Source organism: Lynx canadensis, chromosome X, assembly GCF_007474595.2.
Source record: "Lynx canadensis isolate LIC74 chromosome X, mLynCan4.pri.v2, whole genome shotgun sequence".
Classification (NCBI taxonomy): Eukaryota; Metazoa; Chordata; class Mammalia; order Carnivora; family Felidae; genus Lynx; species Lynx canadensis.
Genome location: NC_044321.2, coordinates 64,263,016 through 64,290,435, shown reverse-complemented (window position 1 = coordinate 64,290,435; position 27,420 = coordinate 64,263,016). Strand labels below are relative to the sequence as shown.

General features: G+C 38.2%; 1 protein-coding gene and 2 pseudogenes across 4 annotated transcripts in view; 2 read left to right on the top strand and 1 right to left on the bottom strand.

Annotated features, from left to right (window-relative positions):
* The window catches only part of BRWD3 (bromodomain and WD repeat domain containing 3), a 243,496-nt gene that overhangs the window by 139,512 nt on the left and 76,564 nt on the right, over positions 1-27,420 (top strand). For all 4 annotated transcript variants that reach the window (XM_030304700.2, XM_032592278.1, XM_030304699.2 and 1 more), the window contains exons 18-24: positions 9,432-9,599; positions 11,821-12,004; positions 13,778-13,871; positions 16,135-16,284; positions 18,252-18,328; positions 18,918-19,086; positions 20,696-20,809. In XM_030304700.2, coding sequence (XP_030160560.1) covers positions 9,432-9,599; positions 11,821-12,004; positions 13,778-13,871; positions 16,135-16,284; positions 18,252-18,328; positions 18,918-19,086; positions 20,696-20,809 — 956 coding nt within the window. The remainder of the gene's footprint in view (positions 1-9,431; positions 9,600-11,820; positions 12,005-13,777; positions 13,872-16,134; positions 16,285-18,251; positions 18,329-18,917; positions 19,087-20,695; positions 20,810-27,420) is intronic.
* On the top strand, positions 6,418-7,352 carry LOC115506702 (annotated as a pseudogene).
* Positions 10,427-10,527, bottom strand: LOC115507928 (annotated as a pseudogene).

The following is a 27,420-nucleotide window of genomic DNA, read 5'->3' as shown; positions in this document are numbered from 1 at the left end:
ATGCCGTTGAATTCGATTTGCTAGTATCTTATTGAGAATTTTTGCATCCATATTCATCAGGGATATTGGCCTGTAGTTCTCTTTTTTTACTGGGTCTCTGTCTGGTTTAGGAATCAAAGTAATACTGGCTTCATAGAATGAGTCTGGAAGTTTTCCTTCCCTTTCTATTTCTTGGAATAGCTTGAGAAGGATAGGTATTATCTCTGCTTTAAATGTCTGGTAGAACTCCCCTGGGAAGCCATCTGGTCCTGGACTCTTATTTGTTGGGAGATTTTTGATAACCGATTCAATTTCTTCGCGGGTTATGGGTCTGTTCAAGCTTTCTATTTCCTCCTGATTGAGTTTTGGAAGAGTGTGGGTGTTCAGGAATTTGTCCATTTCTTCCAGGTTGTCCAATTTGTTGGCATATAATTTTTCATAGTATTCCCTGATAATTGTTTGTATCTCTGAGGGATTGGTTGTAATAATTCCATTTTCATTCATGATTTTATCTATTTGGGTCATCTCCCTTTTCTTTTTGAGAAGCCTGGCTAGAGGTTTGTCAATTTTGTTTATTTTTTCAAAAAACCAACTCTTGGTTTTGTTGATCTGCTCTACAGTTTTTTTAGATTCTATATTGTTTATTTCTGCTCTGATCTTTATTATTTCTCTTCTTCTGCTGGGTTTAGGCTGCCTTTGCTGTTCTGCTTCTATTTCCTTTAGGTGTGCTGTTAGATTTTGTATTTGGGATTTGTTTTGTTTCTTGAGATAGGCCTGGATTGCAATGTATTTTCCTCTCAGGACTGCCTTCGCTGCGTCCCAAAGCGTTTGGATTGTTGTATTTTCATTTTCGTTTGTTTCCATATATTTTTTGATTTCTTCTCCACTTGCCTGGTTGACCCACTCATTCGTTAGTAGGGTGTTCTTTAACCTCCATGCTTTTGGAGGTTTTCCAGACTTTTTCCTGTGGTTGATTTCAAGCTTCATAGCATTGTGGTCTGAAAGTATGCATGGTATAATTTCAATCTTGTAAATTTATGAAGGGCTGTTTTGTGACCCAGTATATGATCTATCTTGGAGAATGTTCCATGTGCACTCGAGAAGAAAGTATATTCTGTTGCTTTGGGATGCAGAGTTCTAAATATATCTGTCAAGTCCATCTGATCCAGTGTCTCATTCAGGGCCCTTGTTTCTTTATTGACCATGTGTCTAGATGATCTATCCATTTCTGTAAGTGGGGTGTTAAAGTCCCCAGCAATTACCACATTCTTATCAATAAGGTTGCTTCTGTGTATGAGTAATTGTTTTATATATTTGGGGGCTCCTGTATTCGGCGCATAGACATTTATAATTGTTATCTCTTCCTGATGGATAGACCCTGTAACTATTATATAATGTCCTTCTTCATCTCTTGTTACAGCCTTTAATTTAAAGTCTAGTTTGTCTGATATAAGTATGGCTACTCCAGCTTTCTTTTGGCTTCCAGTAGCATGATAAATAGTTCTCCATCCCCTCACTCTGAATCTAAAGGTGTCCTCAGGTCTAAAATGAGTCTCTTGTAGACAGCAAATAGATGGGTCTTGTTTTTTTATCCATTCTGATACCCTATGTCTTTTGGTTGGCGCATTTAATCCATTTACATTCAGTGTGATTATAGAAAGATACGGGTTTAGCGTCATTGTGATGTCTGCATGTTTTATGCTTGTAGTGATGTCTCTGGTACTTTGTCTCACAGGGTCCCCCTTAGGATCTCTTGTAGGGCTGGTTTAGTGGTGACAAATTCCTTCAGTTTTTGTTTGTTTGGGAAGACCTTTATCTCTCCTTCTATTCTAAATGACAGACTTGCTGGATAAAGGATTCTCGGCTGCATATTTTTTCTGTCTAGCACCCTGAAAATCTCGTGCCAATTCTTTCTGGCCTGCCAAGTTTCAAAAGAGAGATCAGTCACGAGTCTTATAGGTCTCCCTTTATATGTGAGGGCAAGTTTACCCCTTGCTGCTTTCGGAATTTTCTCTTTATCCTTGTATTTTGTCAGTTTCACTATGATATGTCGTGCAGAAGATCGATTCAAGTTACGTCTGAAGGGAGTTCTCTGTGCCTCTTGGATTTCAATGCCTTTTTCCTTCCCCAGTTCAGGGAAGTTCTCAGCTATAATTTCTTCAAGTACCCCTTCAGCACCTTTCCCTCTCTCTTCCTCCTCTGGGATACCAATTATGCGTATATTATTTCTTTTTAGTGTATCACTTAGTTCTCTAATTTCCCCCTCATACTCCTGGATTTTTTTATCTCTCTTTTTCTCAGCTTCCTCTTTTTCCATAACTTTATCTTCTAGTTCACCTATTCTCTCCTCTGCCTCTTCCATCCGACCCGTGGTGGTTTGCATTTTGTTTTGCATTTCATTTAAAGCGTTTTTCAGCTCCTCGTGACTGTTCCTTAGTCCCTTGATCTCTGTAGCAAGAGATTCTCTGCTGTCCTGTATACTGTTTTCCAGCCCAGCCATTAATTTTATGACTATTATTCTAAATTCACTTTCTGTTATATTATTTAAATCCTTTTTGATCAGCTCATTAGCTGTTGTTATTTCCTGGAGATTCTTCTGAGGGGAATTCTTCCGCTTGGTCATTTTGGATAGTCCCTGGTGTGGTGAGGACCTGCAGGGCACTTCCCCTGTGCTGTGGTGTATAACTGGAGTTGGTGGGCAGGGCCGCAGTCCGACCTGATGTCTGCCCCCAGCCCACCGCTGGGGCCACAGTCAGACTGGTGTGTGCCTTCTCTTCCCCTCTCCTAGGGGCGGGATTCCCTGTGGGGTGGCGTGGCCCGTCTGGGCTACTTGCACACTGCCAGGCTTGTGATGCTGGGGATCTGGCGTATTGGCTGGGGTGGGAAGGCAAGGTGCACGGCGGCAGGGGGGGCAGGCTTAGCTCGCTTCTCCTTAGATGATCCACTTCAGGAGGGGCCCTGTGGCAGCCGGAGGGAGTCAGATCCGCTGCCGGAGGTTTGGCTCCGCAGAAGCACAGAGTTGGGTGTTTGTGCGGAGCGAGCAATTTCCCTGGCCGGAACCGGTTCCCTTTGGGATTTTGGCTGGGGGATGGGCGGGGAGATGGCGCTGGCGAGCGCCTTTGTTCCCCGCCAAACTGAGCTCTGTCGTCCGGGGGCTCCGCAGCTCACCCTCCCTTTGTCCTCCAGCCTTCCCGCTTTCCGAGCAGAGCTGTTAAGTTATGACCTCCCAGACGCTAAGTCGCGCTTGCTGTCGGAACACAGTCCGTCAGGCCCCTCCGCTTTTGCAAGCCGGACTCGGGGGCTCTGCTTGGCCGTGGAGCCGCCCCTCCGCCCCGGCTCCCTCCCGCCAGTCCGTGGAGCGCGCACCGCCTCGCCGCCCTTCCTACCCTCTTCCGTGGGCCTCTCGTCTGCACTTGGGTCCGGTGACTCCGTTCTGCTAATCCTCTGGTGGTTTTCTGGGTTATTTAGGCAGGTGTAGGTGGAATCTAAGTGATCAGCAGGACGCGCGGTGAGCCCAGCGTCCTCCTATGCCGCCATCTTCCTGTCGACCAACGACATGTCTATCTTAAACCAACAAACTTGTGTGATAACCCTAAAGACATGTCTATCTTAAACCAACAAAATACCAAGTGTGTTCTATCTGTATCCATTTAAAAGTTAATTTGTTCCCCATTGTCAATTTTTAACCGGGGCACCAGTGGGGAAATCTGAAGTCGGTGGTCCAAATGGGTTGCTCTTCGCTCTTTAACATGAGGGTGGGAGGAGGAGCCAGTGGTGCCTGAGGTACTGAGGGTGGTATAGGAACCAGTTTGTAAGCAGTAGCCAAGGTGATGCAGAAACAGGAGGAGGGAGGAGAAGGCTGAAGAGGTGAGGTTCAGACAAGAAGCCTAGAGGTAGAGAAAAGCCCAGAGGGCAGAGAAGGAGGTCTGTTGGTCTTAAAGTCTGTCAGCTTGGACAGATGAGCAGATGCAGATTTTTTTTTTCATCAGCAAGTGGAAATAGGCATTCTGTGTTGGGCCAGAGAAGGTAGGGAAGTTCCCCAAAACAAAAGGAGTTTCAGCAGCTGCTAGGGAATATTCATTCCTCAAAGTCCCTGTCCTGAGGTAGACTAACCCGAGACAGTTGGTTCTAATTATCATCTGGATCTTGTGGGAGCCTGCCAAATGTCTTCTCTCCCATCCCCCCATGGACATCAGGGGCAGGAGCGGGGTGGTGAGCCCAGAAGGCATTCAAGTAAGTCATGCTTCCACTCCCTAAGAGAGATTTGAAAATGAAAGGTCCAAAAATGGGACCTGGGAGGTGAGCCATGCCAGAGTGTCAGAAATGGAAGCAAGTAGAGAGCCAGCCACCTTCCACTGTAGTTGGGAAACCTGTTAGTAGGACCCCTTGGAAGTCACCCAGATCACTCCTAGGAGGATATCTGAGGAATCAGTCCTGGGCCTTTCTACTCCTTTCCCAAAGAGAGAGGCTGGCCAAAACAGAAAGAGGAGAATTTCACTGGATGCCTAATCGGGCATTCAGGGATCAGGTTCTGCCAACAGCCTTTAGGCATCCACCAAAGAGTAGCCTTGGTCAGGACACTTCAATTGGTGTTTGGCCTCCCCTGAGTCCCATGCATCTGGGAAGTTCTTCTCAAAAGGAAATTGGGGCTCCACCACACTGATGTTCCCAACTACATTGGGGGATCAGCTGAGAGGAGACCCAAGGAGCCTTTCACCCGAGACTTGAAAAATGGCAGCCATGCTATTCACTCTTAACTGGCTGATGGGTGCCCATTATTTGGTTTTCAAGTTTTCTTTAGAATAGAAAGAAAAGAGGGGGTGCTGGCTGCTCTTTACTTATGGATAGAAGATGTTGATATCCCAGGATGAGCCCCCAAAGAAATGTTGCAGGACTTTTTACCACATTACCCAGGATTTGTTGTTTCACCACTTCGAAGAATGAAGAGGTGGACTCAAAATGAGCAGCAGGAAATTCGAGTATAGGATTAGAAAGTAAGAATAATAGGAAAGCTCTCTTTATAGAGAGGGGACATTTGAAAGTGAATGCCCCACATTTTTCATTTCTGACTGATTAGTTTTTAACTTTTTTGTCTCTGTGGTAAAGGCCTCCCTGAAGTCTTCCATTCTTTTCACAAGCCCAGCGAGTATCCTCATGATTATTGTTTTAAATTCTCCATGAGGCATATTACTTATATCTGTTTTGTTTAGATCTCTGGCCATGACCTTATCTTGTTTCATTTGTGATGAATTTCTCCATCTTGGCATTTTGCCTAAGTCTCTGTCTTCTTCTGTGTGCTACAAAAGCCTGTTATGTTTCCTGCTCCTGAGAGCAAATAGTGTCCAGGGCCTGGCATTTCAGGCCAGGAGTGTCTCTGGTGTGTGCTGGGTACACTCAGCTGTTGTGTTTTGGCCGCTGTATCCTTAAGGCCAATCAATCTTCAGAGGTTCTCCTTTCCTGCAGTGGACAGTGTTTGGACCTTGGCCAGAATGTATCGAGTTTTAACTATGTGTGCCTTGTTCTTGTTAAATGAGACCTGATGCAACTTAACACTAGATCTGAAGCCCTGCAGAACTCCATGGTTGGGAGTCATGGTGTGTGTGGGGATTTCTGCTGATCTTCTGGGGAAGGGGCCTGCCCTGCTGGAACTGTGGCCAACTTTATCTAGAAGGTCAGTACTGGCAGAGTGAAGGGGTATGGGACCTGGTGTAAACAGGTCAGGCAGCCAGTGTTAGTGCTTTGCTTTTTACTGAAGGTAGCTCTGTGTTTATGTGAGGGGTGGGAGAGGGAAATGGCACCGCCCATCTCTTTTGTCCCAGGAGAGGGGTCTCTGCTTGCTGTTCTCAGGGAAACACTCTGAGAAGAGTGAATAATCTCTCCCACTGTTTCCCTGGTGTTTTTCAGTTGCCCTTTTCACTCTCTCTGCCCCAGGGTTGTTTGCCTGCCATCTCTTCGGAGTAGGGCAGTGCCCTCAGAGCTCTATTCCATCCAAGCCCACCAACCTTTTAAACTCCAGTCTTCAAGTCCCACTGGTTGCAAAAACTAATAAAAATCAGTCCCTCTTGTTTTCCCAGCCAATGGCTTTGGGGAAGTGTTCTCCTTATGTGTTCCTGTGTGGTCATCTCTCTCTTGCCATTCTCTGTCACCAGGGCTACCTCACCTCCACAGCACCCGTGTTCTGTTTCTCCCCCAAACCATGTCTCTACACTTCCTGTCTTCCTCAATGTGCCTCTTCTCTCCCTCTAGTTCTGGAGTTTGTTCTCTCAGTCCTCAAGTTTATTTCTTGGGTATTCAAAATGATTTGATAGTTATCTAGTTGAGTTCAAGGGACAAGGTGAGCCTAGGGTCCTCCTACTGCACCACCATCTTGTAGCTGTCTATATTAAGTTGATGGTCATATAAGATTCAACCCATTCTTGGTCCTGCTGTGCCACAGCCATGAGCTCCACACATTTCAACAAGGGCCCTTGTACAGGCTTTCAACTGGGGTCAAGAACCGGCTCCTGTCCCAATATGACCTTCAGAAGGGCATGGAGCTCTGCAGCTGGATCCAGGGACTTACAGGCCTCTCTGTTGGGCCCAACTTTCAGAAGGGTCTGAAAGACGGAAATTATTGTGTGTATATTAGTGAATAAGCTGCACCCAGGCTTAGTCCCTAAGATCAGCCACTCCATGCAGAACTGGCACCGACTAGAAAACATCTCCACCTTCCTCAAGGCCATGGTCAACTACAGCATGAACCCCATGGGACCTGTTTGAGACAAACAACCTGTTTGAGAGTGGGAGCATGACATGGGTGCAGGTGTCTCTTCTCATCCTGGTTGGGAAGGCCAGGGGCTGCAGAGTGGCATGGACATTCGTTTTAAATACTCAGAGAAGCAGGAGTGCAATTTCAATGACACCACCATGAAGGCGGGCCAGTGCATCATTGGGCTCCTTGATGGACACCAACAAATGTGCCAGCCAGTCAGGCATGATAGCTTATGGCACAAGAAGTCATCTGTATGACCCCAAGAACCATATCCTGCTACCTGTGGACCACTCAACCATCAGCCTCCTGATAGGCACGAACAAGTATGCCAGCCAGATGGGCATAACAGCTCCTGGGACCCATTGGCACATGTACAATACCAGGTTGGGGTATCCATGTCCTTGCAGATGGACTAAACACAAGGCACCAACCAGAGTGGCCTGATCTTTGGCTTTGGCTGGCAGATACATGACCCCAAGTACTGCCCACAAGGTCCAGTGACAGATGGAGCTTCAGTGGCTGCAGGTGACTGCCCAGGCCTAGGGGAGGTCCCAGAATACACCCCCTACCACTGAGGAGGTAGAATACTGAGGCACCTGTGCAGGGTGTCTCTCCACATCACCCTGACTGGATATGTGTTTTCTCTGTTGTCTTTTTTTTCTGTTGTCTGAGTGCTGCCAGCTAAGGGTCTGTGGGGAAGGGAGGTGAAGGCATATGCAGATGTGTGTGGTATAGGAGTGCCTTCAAGGGCACATTGTGGCAGCAAACTTCCCAACAGGCTTTGGGCTGAGCTGTTGAGGGGGCTTGGGGGAAGAAACCCGGGCAGAGAGGAGACTGGCCCCAAATGATTTCTGGTTGCCTCTCCCTCTCTTCTCCTTTCTCTGCCAACCAGTTTGTGGTTTCTGTACCCACAGAAGTTTCAGACAGTTTTAATTAAAGAAAGACTTTTTTTTTTTTTTTTTTTTTTTTTTTTTTTTGCAGGGGAGGTTTCTGGGAGATTGTGGAGTGGGATGCCAGGAAGGAAGTAGGTCCCCTGGGAGAGGGCCAGGTGACAGTCCCAAAATATTATAGGTCTTGTGAGGACCTGGATTTCTCTGGCACTCTCAGACTGCCCCCTGTGTCTCCCCACAGGGCCTAGTGGAGAAACTGAGGCCCAGACAGGACAACAGGTTGCCCTTCTCTGCAACCTGAGTTCCCTCCTCACCATGGCTGCTATATCTGATTTTCTCTCAAACCACATCTTCCTACCTTCTCTGATGTGGCCTATAGTATATTGATAAGTACAGAAATACTTTACCTGTACTCTGCCTTTAGTTAGTTGTGGAGTTTGTTCTGCTAGTTTTCAGATTGATTTCTAGGGTATTTAGGATGAATTGGTTGTTATCTAGTTTTATTCATGGGAGGAGGCAAGCCTAGTGTCCTCCTACTCCAGCCATCTTCCCTTCAATAACATATCTCATTTATATATTTCTCTTGCATATTCTGCTCTCTACACCCCATCTCACATACCATAATGCCTTAGTTTGTTATTTGTAGGTTTTCTTCCAGGTGTGAGGTGTAGGTATTGATTTATAAATGGAATTTTATTTCTTTACTAGGGATTTAAGACTTGGAAGAATTGTCCTTAATAGAGTGAAATGTTGCATATATTTTTATGTACTCTCATAAAGATTTGTAGAGTAATGAAATGATGTTACACATTTGCTAATATTTACTTTTATAATGTCATATGTGTTAAGGGTAAGAAGCATGAATATTAAATGGGAGAAAACACTCAAAACATTTGAATAAAAAAATCTATAGTTCATCACACTTCATTTCCTATAGGACCTGATAACTTAGCTACTCTTTTGGATACCTTTTATTGGATACTAGAGGACAAGATGAAAAATGTGTAAGATGTATTTAAGAAAAAGAATATAGTAGTAAATAAAGTTTTATTCACATGTAATCAATGGATTTCAGTGTGTCAGTAGAAAGAATTTCTGTACTTATCAATATACTGAGGTGTTTTCAAAACAGACAGTATTTGAAAGACCATTATTTTGATTTATTTCAGAAAGGAAATTCTCATGAAAGATGCAAAACATTTCATGTATTTATGGTTGAACTTAATTTAAACCTTACTCAGATCTCTACTCTGGGGGCGCCTGGGTGGCGCAGTCGGTTAAGCGTCCGACTTCAGCCAGGTCACGATCTCGCGGTCCGGGAGTTCGAGCCCCGCGTCAGGCTCTGGGCTGATGGCTCAGAGCCTGGAGCCTGTTTCTGATTCTGTGTCTCCCTCTCTCTCTGCCCCTCCCCCGTTCATGCTCTGTCTCTCTCTGTCCCAAAAATAAATAAACGTTGAAAAAAAAAATTTAAAAAAAAAAAAAAAAAGATCTCTACTCTGGACTTTTTGCTTGGAATATTCAATCAAGAATGTACATTTGAAAATTCATAATTTAATGATTATTCTTTAAGATGATAAGACCCTCATAGTAATGGCTAATTTGGGGGCATTTGTTAAATCATACACACAAGCTGATGTATCAAACAATTTAAAAGTTCCTTAAAAATACTATTTGGTATGTTTTATTTTCATTTTAATATTGTTTTTTAATTATTTGCCTGGAAATTTTATAGATTAAGGTTTGTTTCACCGTATTTAGGGTATATTAAAATGTAAGTAATCTTTTGGCTTCATATCTTTGGTCTCAATAAGGTGATGGTGAAGTGGTAGAACAAGTAATTGGGCAACAAACCAATGACCAAGATGAGAGCATTCTTGATGGAATAATCAGGGAGCTACAGAGAGAACAAGATCTGAGACTAATTAATGAAGGAGATATTCCACATATTCCAATTAATAGATCATATTCTGCTAATGGTGGTAAGTATGTATATATTTATATAATGAAGGTACTTTATTTTACTTGTACTAAGTCTGTGTAAGGAACATTTGAGATTTTTAAATAAAAACATTTTTATTAACTTACAGTTGTGATATTAAATACATCAAAGTTCCATAATATCATTGCCATTTGTTGCTAAATGTCTTAGCATCTCTTACAAGATACAGGTAGTATATTTTAATATACTGTATTCTCTTAACTCATTAATGTATTTTCAGTCTTTACTTTTGTTCCATTAAGGGAAGTAAGGTACTGCAATAAGTGTACAGCCTTTTTGTAAAAGGGGAACCAACTTATAGTTTTCAAAATTAAAACCACTGTGAATTTAAAAATTACTAACAAAAAATTTACCCTCCTTTGTTGAAAAGAAAGCAACATTATCCCCTTCCTCTCTTGAATTTACAGAAATACACTGGAAGATAAGCCCTATTCTTAGGGAATACAGATACTTTTTTTTTTTTTTTTGAGAGAGAGAGAGAGAGAGGGAGAGACAGTGTGTGTGCACATTCAAGTAGGTGAGGGACAAAGGACGAGGAGAGAGAATCTCCAGCAGGCTCCGTGCCCACTGCAGAGCCCCATGTGGGGCTGATCTCACAACTCTGAGATCATGACCTGAGCCAAAATCAACAGTCGGACACTTAACTGATTGAGGCACCCAGGCGCCCCCAGGTGAAACTTCTGAATTGAATTTCACAACAGTTTGATATAAATTACTAGCAGTATTCTAATTTATTGTATCTTTTCCTTCACTTTATGAATCTGAATTTTATATAAATCTTAGCTTCTGTCAGTTGTACTTTTTTTTTTAACTATGGAATTCTTCGTGAATTTGCATGTCATCCTTGTTCAGGGGCCATGCTAATCTTCTCTGTATCATTCCAGATTTAGTGTCCTGTGCGGCCAAAGTGAGCAGTGTCAATTTTAGTTTTATCAAGAACTATTAGTTGTACTTTAAAATGCAGTCTTTTTATGGGATTTTGGCAAATGTATTTCTTTTTACGTTTATGTAATTGTGGTTCTTTCAGGTATGGCTTTTGGAGTCCAAGAAATGAATAAAGTGATTTAAAGTTGAATGATTCACAGTATATTTTACTCATTTCCTGAGTCTTAAGTATCCCATAAAATTAAAATAAAACCATTCTTTGTTTACCTAAGGAGCACCTGACTCAGATGAGCTTTCCTTGACCTGGAACAAGATAAGATGTGGACTGATAATCCTATATATCTAGGCCCTTTCTTTCTAAGACATAAAACTTTCTTAGAACCCTGATATAGAGATGCCTTAATGAAATCAGTGTTCAGCTCTACCCTCAATAGATTTCTGTGGATAGATTTGAAATGCCATTAGTCAAAGTGGACCCACTGACTTCTATTTCCAATGTTTATTTCAATTTTTTTTATCTTTCCTGGTGATTCTTTTAACAGTTGAATGAATCATTCAATTTCCATTTTTATTATATTTGCAAATACAACAAAAATAAAAAAAACAGGGATATATCTAGGGGCTTGAAAAGTTTCATTACTTTATTTTTCCTTTCTTTAACTGCATTATCAATTTTGAAAATGAAATTTTGATAGTTAAAAAATACTTAGCAGGGGGCGCTTGGGTGGTTCGGTTGGTTGAACATCCACTTCTTGATTTCAGCTCATGTCATGATCCAATGGTTTGTGGCATCAAACCCCACATCAGGCTCTGTGTTGACACTGAAGAGGAGCCTGCTTGGGATTCTCTCTCCCCCTCTCTCTCTGTCCACCCCCGCTCAAAATAAATAAATTAAAAAAATATACTTTTTCTCTTATTTTTTTTGAAAGCCTATTGAAGCTTTATACATAAACCTTTTAATAGGCTAAATGTAGGATTTAGGTTACAAGTTGCTTTCTGAACTAGTAATAATAAACATTTGTGAATCTACCAAATCATGTTAAATATACTTTTAGTATTTCTTGAGCATTTGGTAGACAACAGATGTGAATGTACTTTGAAAACATTTAAGAGTGATAGAAACTTTAAACATTTATTGAGTGCTTTGCTTTATTCATCACACTATAAAAAAACCATAAAGGTGGTATAGAAAATTTAGAGCAAATAGATAGCAGCATTGTTGAAAAGTACTATCTTAGACTCATCTATTTTAGAGTACCAATGTCAAAAAATTTGGTGCCTTTGTTCAGAAAGTGATACCTTTCTTTTTGTTTTAGCTCTGAGAAGTCCAAATATGGACGTATCTTCTTCCCCAAATATTGGGCTTCGACGTAGTGGTCAAATTGAAGGTGTCCGACAAATGCATAACAATGCTCCTCGGAGTCAGATGGCCACTGAACGAGATCTCATGGCATGGAGCAGAAGAGTGGTGGTCAATGAACTAAATACTGGAGTTAGTAGGTGAGTTAATAAGGTAACATTCATAAGAAAATTGAGAGTTTTATAGTTTAGTTAATAAATTTTAATAACTAAGGTAGTTTTTAATCAAACTGAGTTTTATATTAGTTTTTTCTACATTGTTCCAGTTACTTCATTCCATAACAACTATTTAATGATCATCTTCAGTTTGTTTGGCTTTGTGCTAAATGGTTTGGGAAATACTGAAAAATGAAAAGCATAGTTTGTCTTCTATGAGTTCATAGTCTCGTTTAGAAGATAAGAATACAAATACTACTAAGTAAGAACATGAGACCATATGTGATTAAGTATGTTTGTGATATATAGGCCCCAAATTCAACAGTAGTTCTGAGGAAAGGGCCATCAATTTAATATTGGAATAGTTTGGGAGTGCCATATAAGTATGTTGTAGACCCCAGTGCTTAGGGTATATTTAGAAATGCCACTTAAGTAGACTTCCTTGCATGAAAGGATTTCATTAGGATGAATTTCAAATTTAGAATACCTATCCTTATTTGTAAATCCTAACATTTGTTTTAATATCAACTCCAGGTAATCCACATAGACTGGGAATAGATTTAGAAAAGAAAAAAGAACATTTGACAGAGAATATACAAAATTTCTTAATCATGCTATCTCTTTTACCAGGCCTTTTGCCAGCTAAGCCAACAAGTAGCAAACATAATTTAGTTTCACCTTTTCTTTCTACAGCAGTAATAAGAAAAAGGGAGACATAGGTAATTTATGAACACTTGGCAGTAGAACAATTTGAAATAATTCTTTTCTCAAAACATTAAAGTGTAATTGAAAGTCAGGAGCTCAAATAGATACTTGTATGCCATGTTCATTGCTACATTATTCACAATAGGGAACAGTAGAAATAATTCAAGTGTCTGTACTCAGATGAATAGAGAAACAAAATGTGATATATATATATATATATATATATATATATATACACACACACACACACACACACAGTGGAATATTGCTCAGTCATAAAAAGGAATGAAGTTCTGATACCTGTGACAACATGGATAAATATTGAAAATATGCTAAGTGAAATACCAGACACAAAAGGACAAATACCATATGATTCCACTTATGAAATATCTAGGTTAGACAAATTCATACAGATGTAAAGTTGATTAGAAGTTAACAAGGGCTGGTACAAGGACAAATAGAGTTACTGCTTAATGGTTACAAAGTTTTGAGTGGTGAAAAAGTTTTGGAAATAGGGTGATGATTGTTATACAACATTGTAAATGTCATTAACACCATTGAATTGTATACCTAAAAATGATTAAAGTGGCAAATTTTATATTTAAAGGGTACTTTTGTTATCTTTTTTTCTCTGTTACAGCAACACTTTATTTTTTTGATGGGTGTTATTAAACTTACTTTGGTAACCATTTTGAAATATATAAGTATATCAAAACATCTTGTTGTATACCTTAAACTAATACAGTGTTATATTTCAAATGCATTTCTTTTTTTAAGTTTTTAATTAAGTTCCAGTTAGCTAACATATACTGTAATATTAGTTTCAGTAGAACTTTGTGATTCATTGCTTACGTATAACAGCCAGTGCTCATCACAAGTGCCCTCCTTAATACCCATCACTCATCACCCCCCCACCTCCCCTCCAGCAACCCTCAGTTTGTTCTCTATAGTTAAGAGTCTGATTTATGGTTTGCCTGTCTCTTTTTTTGTTAGTCTTTTACACTTTTGGTTTGATTTTTGGTGATTTTCTGTCACTTTGACCTTTGTTATTAGGGTTCAGGAAGAATGTCGAATTGCAAAAGGTGACATAGAAATCAGTCTTTATACAGTTGAAAAAAAGAAAAAACCATCTTATACTACCCAAAGGGTAAGTTTAGTTTTACAGTACTTTGGGGTACACTATTTTCAAATATTTGCAGATACTGGATTTTTCAAAGGTAAGAGTTATGTATTAGGGGGCTATTTTGCTAGTTGACTACATATAGGTAACCTATTTTTTAACGTGAAATTGAAATATATAGTTCTTATTAATAAAATTGAAATTATACAAAGTTAGGACTATGCCCCCAAATTTAGGACATGTTGTCATTGTAGATATAGGACATTTGTATTAAAATGCCATTTTCATATGGTTAGAGTAAAAGCTTAAAATTGTTGGCTGATACTAATCACTGTAAAATAAATGTTTAGATACCCTAGGTCAGAGGTTGGCAGACTACTGCCCATTCCTGTTAATAGCTTTATTGGAACACAGCCACACTTATTAATTATATTGCCTATGGCTGCTTTCACACTATAGAGTTGAATGAGTCCAGCAGAGATCATATGACCTCAAAGGCAAAAATATTTATACTCTGGCCTTTTACAGAAAAGGCCCACTCTTGGCCTACCTGATCATATAGGAGCAAAATCTTATCTATACACTGGAAAGATTCATATTCCCAGTAGAAACTGCTAAGCAGAGAGTAAGATTCCTATACTCGATTAGGTACATAGTAAGCCCCTTGCTAGTATTCTGAGACTGAACAAACTAGTGGCGTGAGAGTGTATGTTCTTGTTCCCAGATTTAACCATAACTCCTGAAAAGTACAGTAACTTGGAGAGTCTAGGATGATTTTAACATTATGAAAGATATCTAGGCAATGGATACTGAATTTTAAATGTTTTTTTTCAGTATTGATAAACACAATTTTAGGTAAGTATCATATGAATATCTCCAAGTATCCTTAGATCATTTTGATGCCTACTGTCTTAATTTCTGTTGAGGTTTTCTTAGCTTATTTGATGTTCTCTGATAAGATTATTTTCGTAGAGATTTTCAATGGCTCAGATCCATGATTTATATTATTTTTTCCTGCTAAGCTGATTTCTCAAATATCAGATTTGTCTGAGATTAATAAACAAAGTAGTTGAGTCTATAAACATTTTATTTATATCAAAACTGAGAAATATTTATGTATACGATAAGAAACTGGTGTTGATACTGATTTATTTATGAGGTTTTTTTTAAGTTTATTTACTTTGAGAGAGAGAGAGAGAGAGAGCTCAAGGGGCAGAGAGAGGGAGAGAGACAGAATCCCAAGCGGGCTCTGCGCTGTCAGTAGAGAGCCCAGTGTGGGGTTCAAACCCATGAACCTTGAGATCATGCCCTGAGCTGAAACTGTCGGATGCTTAACTGACTGAGCTACCCAGGTGCCCCTATTTACTCCTGATAACATGCGAGGGTTGTAACTTTTACATAATGGTATATCATTAATACTATTTTAGACTTGTAAAGGTTAGAATAAAATAGTTTTCACTTTACACTGTAGTTGTTAAAATTAAGGCTTTATTTTTAATCAGTTTGCTGAATGTCATTTTTTAAAGAACTAAAGTACATATTATATTAAGAATTATATAGGAGTGCCTGGGTGGCTCAGTCAGTTCATGATCTCACAGTCTGTGAGATGGAGCCCTGCGTTTGGCTCTGCGCTGACAGCACAGAGCCTGCTTGGGATTCTCTCTCTCTCCCTCTCTTTCTGCCTACCCCACCCCCCCCACATTCGTGTGCATGCACTCAATCTCTCTCTCTCTCTCAAAATAAATAGATTAAAAAAAGAATTATTTATATATAGGTATGATATAGGTATCTTGCTTCATCTTGTAATAAATTGTGAATAAAATGGTATATGTAAATTTTGAGTGGGCACATTCTTGCAGCCCAAACTTTCAGGACTGTCTTTAATTTGATCACAAAATTTTCAAAGTAGGAAAGTAATCAGTATTAATGGAAGGTGGTTTAAATATGTGTGTGTGTGTGTGTGTGTGTGTGTGTGTGTGTGTATACTTACATGTATATATACCTATACGTATATATATATATACATATATATGTGTGTATGTATATATATGTGCATATATATGTATATGTATGTGCATATATATGTATGTATGCATACATATATATATGTATGCATACATATATATATATATATGTAGCTATATTTTGTGTTTTCTTTTTGGGAATTTATTCCTGATTATTACCTCCACCCATACCCTACCCCTGCCCAATTGATTTGCTTTATATATATTCATTTGTGTATGTTCACTGAGCCTTTCATTTTTTTAAATCTATTTTTTTTTTATTACAGAATGATTATCAGCCTAGCTATGGGCGGTCTTTACGAAGGACACAGCGCAAGCGTCAGCATACTTACCAAACACGGTCCAATATAGAACATAATTCACAAGCATCTTGTCAAACTTCAGGTGTACAGGAAGACTCAGACAGCTCCTCAGAGGTTAGATATCTACTATTATTTACTCCATGTAATTGTTTGTTTCCCAGTAAGTATTATCACCTTGGGTTTACTTTTAAAAGTCATTTTAATAGCGACTTATTTTAGTGTTTTTCTTTTAAGAAAATTATTCATTAGTAAGGCATTTAATAGGCAAATTTGAGCAATATAATTGAATTTATTTAGATATCTTCTCTGATTTGTACCTAAGATATTTTGTTTGAGAATATCAGACATGCCAGCAAAAGTTTGGCTTTGGGACAGTGAGAAAAGAGAGTCAGAGGAAATCTGCCCAGAAATAAAAAGTGGAACATAAACAATGATAACTAGTTTACAGTCCTAGAACTGGTTGACTGTGTAATCAGCAGAATATGCACATTTTTCATTATTGTTGACTTCATCAGCTATGGAGATTACTAAGTGATGGCTTTTCGGATATAATTATTCATGGTAATGGAATAGATTATACCAATTCTTTTCTTCTTCTCTTCTCCAGTCCTTTTGTTCTCTTAACAACTTTAGTTTTTAAATAGATAATTAGGGTTTAATTATCCATTGACAATATATGGCACTCCCATTTTTCTTCCACCGTGGACAGTTCTTTAATCCTTATTTATTTATTTATTTATTTATCGAGAGAGAGAGAGAGAGAGAGAGAGAGAGAGAGAGAAAGTACAGTGTGAACAGGGGAGGGGCAGAGAGAGTGGAGAGAGCTACAATCCCAAGCTGAAATTCATGAAACGTGACATCATGACCTGAGCTGAAGTCAGACACTTAACCGGATGAGCTACTCAGACTCCCTGACAGTTCTTTAATTTTTAAAAAAATTTTTTAACATTTATTTATTATTGAGAGACAGAGCATGAGCATGGGAGGGTCAGAGAGAGGGGAAGACACGGAATGTGAAGCAGGCTTCAGGCTCTGAGCTGTCAGCACAGAGCCCGACACAGGGCTTGAACTCACAAACCGCGAAATCATGACTTGAGCCAAAGTCAGACGTTTAACTGACTGAGACACCGAGGCGCCCCCTGACACGTTGTTTAATTCTTATCAATGATGTCCTTCCTTCTCTCTCCTACCTATGAAAATAGTCAACTGAAAAGAATGGTTAGATATTCAGGAATTGACATTACCCTTCGAATGTCATAATGGTGTTATGGTTGTGTTTTGAAAAGAATCATAATCTTACTAAATGTTTATAGTTAAAATGCTATTTTTATAAGGATTTGCTTCAAAAAAAATCCCTCGTGTATGAGGCAGTTGGTGATGGTACAAATAAAACAAGGTAGGCAGTGAGTTATTGTCTAAACTGGAAACTGTATACACAAAGGTAATTTATTCCCTCTACTTTGGTATGTTTGAAATTTAACATCATAAAAATATTATTAATTTTCTTATGGAGAGTAATTATAGTCACTTGGCAGAGGCACATAGAAACTTTTTAAATTTTTTTTAATGTTTATTTATTTTTGAGACAGAGAGAGACAGAGCATGAACAGGGGAGGGTCAGAGAGAGAGGGAGACACAGAATCTGAAGCAGGCTCCAGGCTCTGAGCTGTCAGCACAGAGCCCGACGCGGGGCTCGAACTCACGGACCATGAGATCATGACCTGAGCCGAAGTCGGACGCTTAACCGACTGAGCCACCCAGGCGCCCCTATAGATACTTTTTAAACAATGGTCTTAACATTTAAGAGGGTTCTATTTGGGAGCCTTAAGGAGTTTGTTTAGTCTTTGAAATAATAAAAGATGTCCCATATCAATAAGATAGTAGATGTTAGAAAGCTTTAAATACCTGGTAGGCTTAGTTGTGAGTTACAGATATATGTAGAAAGATGATTATGTACATTTTACCTGGAATGTTGTTTTGTTGGAGGAAATATAGAAAGTGTTATAAAACAGGTAGTGTGTGCTAATTAATAATATGCTAGTTAATAACCATATATCTTAATTGCTGGCTCCTTGTTGCAGGAAGATGAAACCATTGGCACAAGTGATGCGTCTGTAGAGGATCCTGTTATTGAATGGCAAAGTGAAAGCTCTTCCAGGTAGTTTTAATGGTTTAGATTTGGTCAAAATTATTTGTCCATTTTAAAACCAGAGTTAAAATAGTGTTTTATAGCAGAAAGAGTACTGGGTTGGGAGTCCAGAGACTTGCTTCATCCTGGTCCTGCCAGTATCTTTTTGAGCGTGTCACTGTGGGCTTTAGTTTCCTCATTTGTAAAATAAGATGCTTTGTAAATCCAAGATTCTGCATCTTAGCAGACTGTGTTTATTTATTTGAGTTTTAAAACAGCTACATGTAACCATTTCCATGGATAAGAGGCATCTTTATTTAAAGATTTTGTGACTTCGACAGGAATTTTGAATTCTATTTTATTTTATGTATCTATTTATTTTAGGAATTTTGAATTTGAAATTCTGTTATGGGAAACTAACCATTATACTTTATCCAAGAATCATTTCACTGAAATCCCTTAATGATCAAAAATTTATATTGGTATTTTTTCTGTTCAGTTAGAACAAAAACCATGTCATTTATAATGCTATTTTATTACAAAATGATCATCTTTCAATTAAAAGGCAAACTATTCCTTTTCCTAAACCTATATATTCATAATTTTGATATATTTACAGTGATTCATCAAGTGAATACTCTGATTGGACAGCAGATGCTGGAATAAATTTGCAACCTCCAAAAAGACAAACGAGACAGGCAACACGTAAAATATGCAGCAGCTCTGAGGAGGAGAATTTGAAGTCACTAGAAGACAGGCAAAAGAAACCTAAACAAACTAGAAAGAAGGTTTGTAAATTTACAAGTTGTTTCTGTTTTTGTTTTTGCCTCTGACATTTGAATATTTAATAGTAATATTTGAAATGTTGGGGTTCAGGAACAAACGGTCAAGAAAGAATTCTTGAGACATCTTTGGTGCAAAAAGGTGATTTTATTAAGCACAGGGACAGGACTCCTGGGCAGAAAGAACTGCACTGGGGTTGGGAGGAGTGGCTGATTATATACTTTCAAGTTGGGAGGGAGTTAGGGATAGCCCAACTTTTAAGGAATTTGGAAAGAAGGTTTCTAGGACCTTGAGGGCTACCTGTTAGGAAAAGGTAATTTACTACTGTCTAGTAAAAACTTAGTCCCTATGCTTAGGGGATGATTGCTAACATCTATCTTGAGAGGGTAGAGATAAAGGAAGTTTCCAATGGGATTTTTACAGGATCTTGGAGGTCGGGCTAATGTGAGGCTAAGGTTGCCTTTTGCCTCTAACAAAGTTTTAACATTGAGGCAGGTAAGTTCCTTGAGGAAGGTCATTCTTCCTATCTCAGGCACTTGTTAATGGGCTATAAATTTTAAGGAAGTTTAATTTTTTTGAAATTTTGCTGCCTTTCTCCACATCAGTAACACTTGAGTTTTCTCTAAAAATAACATTCCATCTGAGAAACTAAATTGTTTAAAATGACTTTAAAGAAAAACTTTTAAATTTTTTGTTACCAAAAGTAGAGACTAGAATATCTTCGTTGTTATGTAAACATATTGATAATCACTTTTTTAAATATAGTAGTTTTATTTTTTTTATTTTTATTTATTTTTATTTTTTTTTGGGACAGAGAGAGACAGAGCATGAACGGGGGAGGGGCAGAGAGAGAGGGAGACACAGCATCGGAAACAGGCTCCAGGCTCCGAGCCATCAGCCCAGAGCCTGACGCGGGGCTCGAACTCACGGAGCGCGAGATCGTGACCTGGCTGAAGTCGGACGCTTAACCGACTGCGCCACCCAGGCGCCCCTTAAATATAGTAGTTTTAAATGATAAGCCACTAGAGAATAAAAGTGTTATTCTTGTCATGTTTCCAGCCATAAATTTCTTTCCATTTTTGACTTGTAAAATGAAAGGGTAGAATAAATCATGTAGGACTTCTTCCATTTCTTTGTTTTTATTTCATCCCAGTGATGGTTTCTCTTCTTCACTATGATTTCATTTGGACTTTATAAAGACTTAATCCACATAGTTTTGTGAATAGTACTTAAAAAATTTATTATGTACATATTCTGTATCCTCTTGCTTTAGTAGACAGAATTGTCTTCTTGACTGTCACCATTTTATTGGCAAAAAATTATTTTGTTACTTATACTTGAATTCACATGGTATTCTAGGAACGTGAAAATTTGTGGTTTTTAGATAGTATATAATGTCATATTATTATCTGTCAGCCAAAATTGAGCAATATATTAAAGAATTCACTTGATTATTTTATTGGTACAGATGTACATAATTACTTGATAAATAAAAATGCTTAAAATTTGTATTTTTAGGTTTTATTATAATCTGATTTTTTAAGATATTTTGTTACTTTTCATACTACTGTTCATATATATTTATGGTTTATATATTTGTGAACTATATTTTAGAAAGGAGGACTGCTTTCTATGGCAGGTGAACCCAATGAAGAATGGTTTGCCCCTCAGTGGATTTTGGATACCATACCACGACGTTCCCCATTTGTCCCACAGATGGGAGATGAGGTAATTGTTACCAGTTATAATCTTTTTCTTTTGGAACCTCAAGAGTACTCACTTGAATCAGTCTTAGGGCATTTATATTCTCTATTATAGCTATATGTACACTGTCTTAGCAGCTCTCCTCCATTATATATTTCTTGTGGACAGTGATTGAATCTTATTAATTTTTATATCTTTTGTGTTATCAAAAACCTACCTCTATGCTTCAGAGCCAAAACATAATGTGAAGACAGAGTTTGGGATAAAGAGGCACAATAGCTTTATTGCTTTCCCAGGCAAAGGAGGCTGCAGCAGCCTATGGCCTTCAACAACTGCAAGCCCACTGGAGGGAGGGGCTAGAGAGTGTTTTAGGGAAATACAGAATCCAACTGATTTTGACAGGAATTGCGTACTTGCTACCAGCCTCCTTTGTCATGTCTTTAAGATGGTACCAGGTTGCTGAAACAAAAGCCTAAAGGGAGGAGGGGAGGTTTGCAGAAGAGACGTAAAAGGTAACTTTAAAATCCAGCTTCATTGGGGCACCTGGGTGGCTCAGTTGGTTGAGCGTCCAACTTCAGCTCAGGTCATAATCTCACTGTTCGTGAGTTCAAGCCCCCTGTCGGCCTCTGTGCTGACAGCTTGGAGCCTGGACCTTGCTTCAGATTCTGTGTCTCCCTCTCTCTGCCTCTTACCCGCTCATGCTCTGTCTCTCAAAAATGAATAAACATTAAGAAAATAAAATAGAATCCAGCTTTGGGGCTCCTGGGTGGCTCAGTTGGTCGAGCGCCTGGCTTCGGCTCAGGTCATGATCTCGCGGTTTGTGAGTTGAGGCCCCGCGTCGGGCTCTGTGCTGACAGCTCAGAGCCTGTAGCGTGCTTCGAATTCTGTGTCTCCCTCTCTCTCTGCCCCTCCCCTTCATATTCTGTCTCTCTCTGTCTCTCAAAAATAAATAAATGTTAAAAAAAATAATAAAAAAATAAATAAAATCCAGCTTCACTAAAACGTTTGTGTAGCCATTTTGATTTTTGTTCAACTTTATGCTTTTTTAAGCAGTTTCACTTCTAATACTTGGCACAGTGTCTCCAGTATATTGAAATACATTATTTGGCTGGTGAAGTCATGAAAATAATTGTCTATTTTTAACTTAGTTTCTACTTAGCAGAATTGAGTGGTATTTGGAGTCCTAATTCAAGTCCTAATATTCTTTTTTTAAAAAAGCCCATGCCCAACCTGATAGATAATATGCTAGAGGATAACTACCTCTTTCAGTGATTAGAGGAACGTCATTTCATGAGACAGTCCTTCCTACTAAGCCTGTGATTGAATAATATAACTCTATTTATGATTACTCAGTCAAAAATTGATTTAAATTCTATCTGGTGAGAAAATTTTTTTTTATGAAAATTATGTTAAATTATAATATTTTAACTCTACTTGGCTTGTACATTCTCTGATATATTGAATAATCATTCATATTATTAAAATGTTTCTTTTTGTAGTGTGTCTTCCAGTAAGTATTGGACTTTTGAGCAATGCTTGTTTGTTTGGTTATTTTAGTAGAACATGCTGTGATGAATGCTGTATTAATAAAACCTAAAGAGATTTTTCAGGGGCATATACAAAATCATGATTTCTTGTATTTTATTGCCTGTTTTTATGGAAGTTTTAGGGGAGGAATTTTTTTAAGTTTTTATTCAAATTCCAATTACTTAACATAGAATTTTATTACTTTCAGGTATGCAATATACTGATCCCACGCTTCCATACAACACTCAGCGCTTATCACAAGTGCACTCCTTAATCTCTAGCACCTATTTAACCCATAACCCTTACCCACTTTTCCTCTGGTAACCATGAGTTTATTCTCTACAGTTAAGTCTGTTTCTCCATTTCCCTTGCTCTCTCTTTTTTTCCTTTGTTCATTTGTTTTGTCTCTTAAATTCCACATATATGTGAATTCATATGGTATCTGTCTTTCTCTGACTGACTTATTTCATTTAACATGATACTTTCTAGCTAAACCCATGTCCTTGAGAATGGCAATATTTCATTCTTTTTGATGGCTGAGTAATATTCCATTGTATGGGTATATATGTGTGTGTGTATATATATATACACATACATATATATGTGTGTGTATGTACATATATACACATATATATACATATATACCTATATATATGTGTATATATATGCTATCTTCTTTATCCATACATCAGTCGATGTACACTTGGGCTATTTCCATAATTTGGATATTGTACGTAATACTGTAATAAACATCGGGGTGTGTGTATAGATTTGAATTAGTATTTTTTTATTATTTGGGTAAATACCTAGTAGTGCAATTGCTAGATTATAGAGTAGTTCTATTTTTTAACTTTTTGAGGGACCTACATACTGTTTTACACAGTGGCTGCACTGGTAGTTTGCATTCCCACCAATATTGCAGGAGGGCTCCCCTTTTTCCACATCATCATCAAAAACTGTTGTTTCTTGCATTGTTCATTGTAGCCATTCCTACATGTTGAAGTGGTATCTCATTGTAGTTTTGATTTGCATTTCCCTGATGATGAGTGATGTTGAGCATCTTTTCATGTGTGTGTTGGACATCTGGATGTCTTTTTTTGAAAAATATCTATTCATGTCCTCTCTCCATTTTTTAATTGGATCATTCATTTTTTTTTAATTGGATCATGAATGTTTTGATTATTGAGTTTTATAACTTGCACATATATTTTGGATAATAATCCTTTATTAGAAGTGTCGTTTACAAATATCTTCTCCCATTCTGTAGGTTGCCTTTTAGTTTTGTTAATTATTTCCTTCACTCTACAGAAGCTTTTTATTTTGATGTAGTCCCAATAGATTATCTTTGCTTCTCTTTCTCTTGCCTCAGAAGACATATGTAGAAAGAAGTTGCCACAGCCAATGTCAGAGAAGTTAGTGTCTGTGTTCACTTCTAGGACTTTTATTGTTTCAGGTATCACATTTGGGTCTTTAAACCATTTTGAATTTGTGTTTCTGTAGCATGTAAAAAAGTGGTCCGGTTTCATTCTTCTGCATGACATTGTCAAGTTTTCCCAACACTGTGTGTTGAAGAGACTTTTTCCCATGGGATATTCTTTCCTGCTTTGTTGAAGATGAATTGACCATGTAACTGTGCGTTTATTTCTGGGTTTTTTATTCTGTTCTATTAATCTTTGTGTCTACATTTGTGCCAGTACCATACTGTTTTGATCACTACAACTTTGTAGTATAACGTGAAGTCAGGAATTGTGATGCCTATGTCTTTGCTTTTCTTTTTCAACATAGCTTTGGCTCTTCAGAATCTTTTGTGGTTCCATACAGATTTTAGGATTGTTTGTTCTAGTTCTGTGAAAAATACTGATGTTATTTTGATAGGGATTGCATAAAACGTGTAGGTTGCTTTGGGTAGTATAGACATTTTAACAATATTTGTTCTTCCAGTCCATGATCATGGAATGTCTTTCCATTTCTTTGTGTTGTTTTTCATTTCTTTCATCAGTGTTTTATAGTTTTCAGAGTCTAGGTCTTTTATCTTTTTGGTTAGGTTCATTCCTAGGTATCCTGTTAGTTTTGGTGCAATTGTAAATACTATTGATTCCTTAATTTCTCTTTCTGCTTATTCCTTATTGATGTATAGAAATGTAACAGATTTCTTTAAATTGATTTTGTAGCCTATAATTTTACTGAATTTGTGCATCAATTCTAGTAGGTTTTTAGTTCAATCTTTCAGGTTGTCTATATAGTGTATAATGTCATCTGCAAATAGTGAAAAGTTTAACTTCTTCCTTGCTGATTTGGATGCCATTTATTTCTTTTTGTTGTCGATTGCCAAGGGTAGTACTTCCTATAGTATGTTAAATGAGAGTTGTGAGAGGATCCATCCCTACCTTGTTCCTAACCACAAAGGGAAAGCACTCAGTTTTTCCCCTTTGGGGATGATATTAGCTGTGGGTGTTTTGTATATGGCCTTTATTGTATTTAGGTATGTTTCCTACAAACCTAATTTGTTTAGGTTTTTTTTTTTTAATCATAAATGGATGTTGTGCTTTGTTAAATGCTTTTTCTGCATCTCTTAAAATGACCATATGGTTTTTATCCTTTTTCTCATTAATGTAATGTATCCTGTTGATTGATTTGTGAATATTAAACCACTTTTGCAACCCAGGAGTAATTCACACTTGATCATGGTGAATTTGTTTTTAAAGTTTATTTATTGTTTGAGAGATAGAGCAAGCATGCGCACACTCGAGCACATGGGGGAGGGGCAGAGAGACAGGGAGAGAGAATCCCAAGCAGGCTCCACACTGTCTGTGCTGAGCCCAATGTGAGCCTCGATCCTGATCATGACCTGAGCAGAAATGAAGAGTCAGACGTTTAACTGACTGAGCCACCCAGGTACCCCTGTTGTTTTTTTTTTTAATGTATTTTTGGATCCAGTTTGCTAGTATTTTATTGAGAATTTTTGCGTCCATGTTTATCAGATATATTGGCCTGTAGTTCTCTTTTATAGTGGTGTCTCTATCTGGTTTTGGTATCAGGGTAATCCAGGCCTCATAGAATGTATTTGGATGTTTTCTTTCCTTTGTTTTTTTTGTTTTTTTTGTTTTTTTTGTTTTTTTTTTTGGAACAGTTTGAGCGGTATAGGTATTAACTCTTCCTTAAATGTTTGGTAGAATTTGCCTATGAAGCCCTCTGGTCCTAAACTTGACTCCTGGGTAATCTTTTCTTACTGATTCAATTTCTTTGCTGGTTATTGTTCTGTTGAAGGTTTCTATTTATTACTGTTTCATTTTGCATAAGTTATATGTTTCTAGGAATTTATCCATTTCTTCCAGTTTGTCCAATTTGTTGGCATATAGTTTTTCATGATACTCTCTTATAATTGTTTGTATATCTGTGGTATTGGTTTTTATTTCTCCTCTCTCATGTGTGCTTTTATTTATTTAGATCTTTTTTCTTTTTGTTAAGTCTGGCTACAGGTTTATCAATTTTGTTGATTTTTTAAAAATTGTTTAATGTTTATTTATTTTTGAGAGAGAGACAGACAGAGTGTGAGCTGGGGAGGGGCAGAGCAAGAGGGACACACAGAATCCAAAGCAGACTCCAGGCTCTGAGCTGTCAGCAAAGAACCTGATGTGGGGCTCAAACCCACAAACTGTGAGATCATGACCTGAGTGAAAGTCAGATGCTTAATCCACTGAGCCATCCAGGTGCCCCAATTTAGTTGATTTTTTTTTTAAAGAAACAGCTCCTCAGGGCGCCTGGGTGATTCAGTTGGTTGAGTGTCCAACTCTAGATTCCGGCTCAGGTCATAATCCCCTCAGGTCATAATCGGCCCCTCTCCCCAACTCATATGCTCTCTTTCTTTACAATAAAAAAAAAAATTAAAAATGTTTAAAAAAAAGCAACAACTCCTGGTTTTATCTAGTGTATTTTTTTTTAGTTTCCATATCATTTATTTCTTCTCTAATCTTTATTATTTCCTTCCTTCTCCTGGATTTAAGCTTTATTTCTTTTTTTCCTCACTCCTTTAGGTTGGAAGTTAGGTTGTTTCTTATAGATTTTTCTTACTTCTTGAATTGGCCTGTATTGTTATATACTTTGTTGTGAGGACTACTTTTGCTGCATCCCCAATGTTTTGGACCATTGTGTTTTCATTTACATTTGTCTCCATGTATTTTTTATTTATTTTTTTTTACTTCCTGGTTGACCCATTCATTGTTTAGTAGCATGTTATTCACCTCCATGTTTTTGTAGTTTTTCTAGATCTTTTTTTTGTGGTTGACTTCTATTTTCATAGTGTTGTGGTCAGAAAAGTTGTATGGCATGACTTCAGTCTCTTTGTATTTGTTGAGGCCTGTTTTGTGACCTAACACATGATCTATTCTGGGGAATTTTCCATTTGCAGTTGAAAGGAATGTGTATATTCTGCTGTTGTATGATGGACTGTTCTGTATATATGTGCTAAATCCATCTGCTCCAGACATTCAAAGGCATTGTTTCCTTGCTTATTTTCTGTTTAGTTGATCTACCTGTTGATGTCAATGGAATGTTAAAGTCCCCTACTATTCTCTGCATCAATAGTGCAGAGCCTGCTTGGTGTTCTCTCTCTCTCCCTCTGTCTCTGCCCCTATCCTGCTTGTATGCATGCATGCTCTCTCTCTCAAAATAAATAAATAGGGGTGCATGGGTGGCTCAGTTGGTTAAGCAGCTGACTTCAGCTCAGGTCATGATCTCGTGGTCTGTGGGTTCGAGCCCTGTGCTGGGCTGTTTGCTGGCAGCTCAGAGGCTGGAGCCTGCTTCAGATACTGTGTCTCGCTCTCTCTTTTCCCCTCCCCTGCTTTCTCTCTGTCTCTCTCTCTCTTTCTCTCAAATAATAAACGTTAAAATTTTTTTAAATAAATAAACTTAAAAAAAATGTAAAATCCCCTACTATTGTATAACTACCAATTAGTTCCTCTATGTTTGTTATTAACTGTTTCATATATTTGATTGTTCCATTGTTGGGTGCATACATATTTACAATTGTTATATCTTTGTGATTGTCCCCTTTATTATGCTATCTTGCCCTTTTTATCTCTTGTTACAGTCTTTGTTTTAAAGTCTGG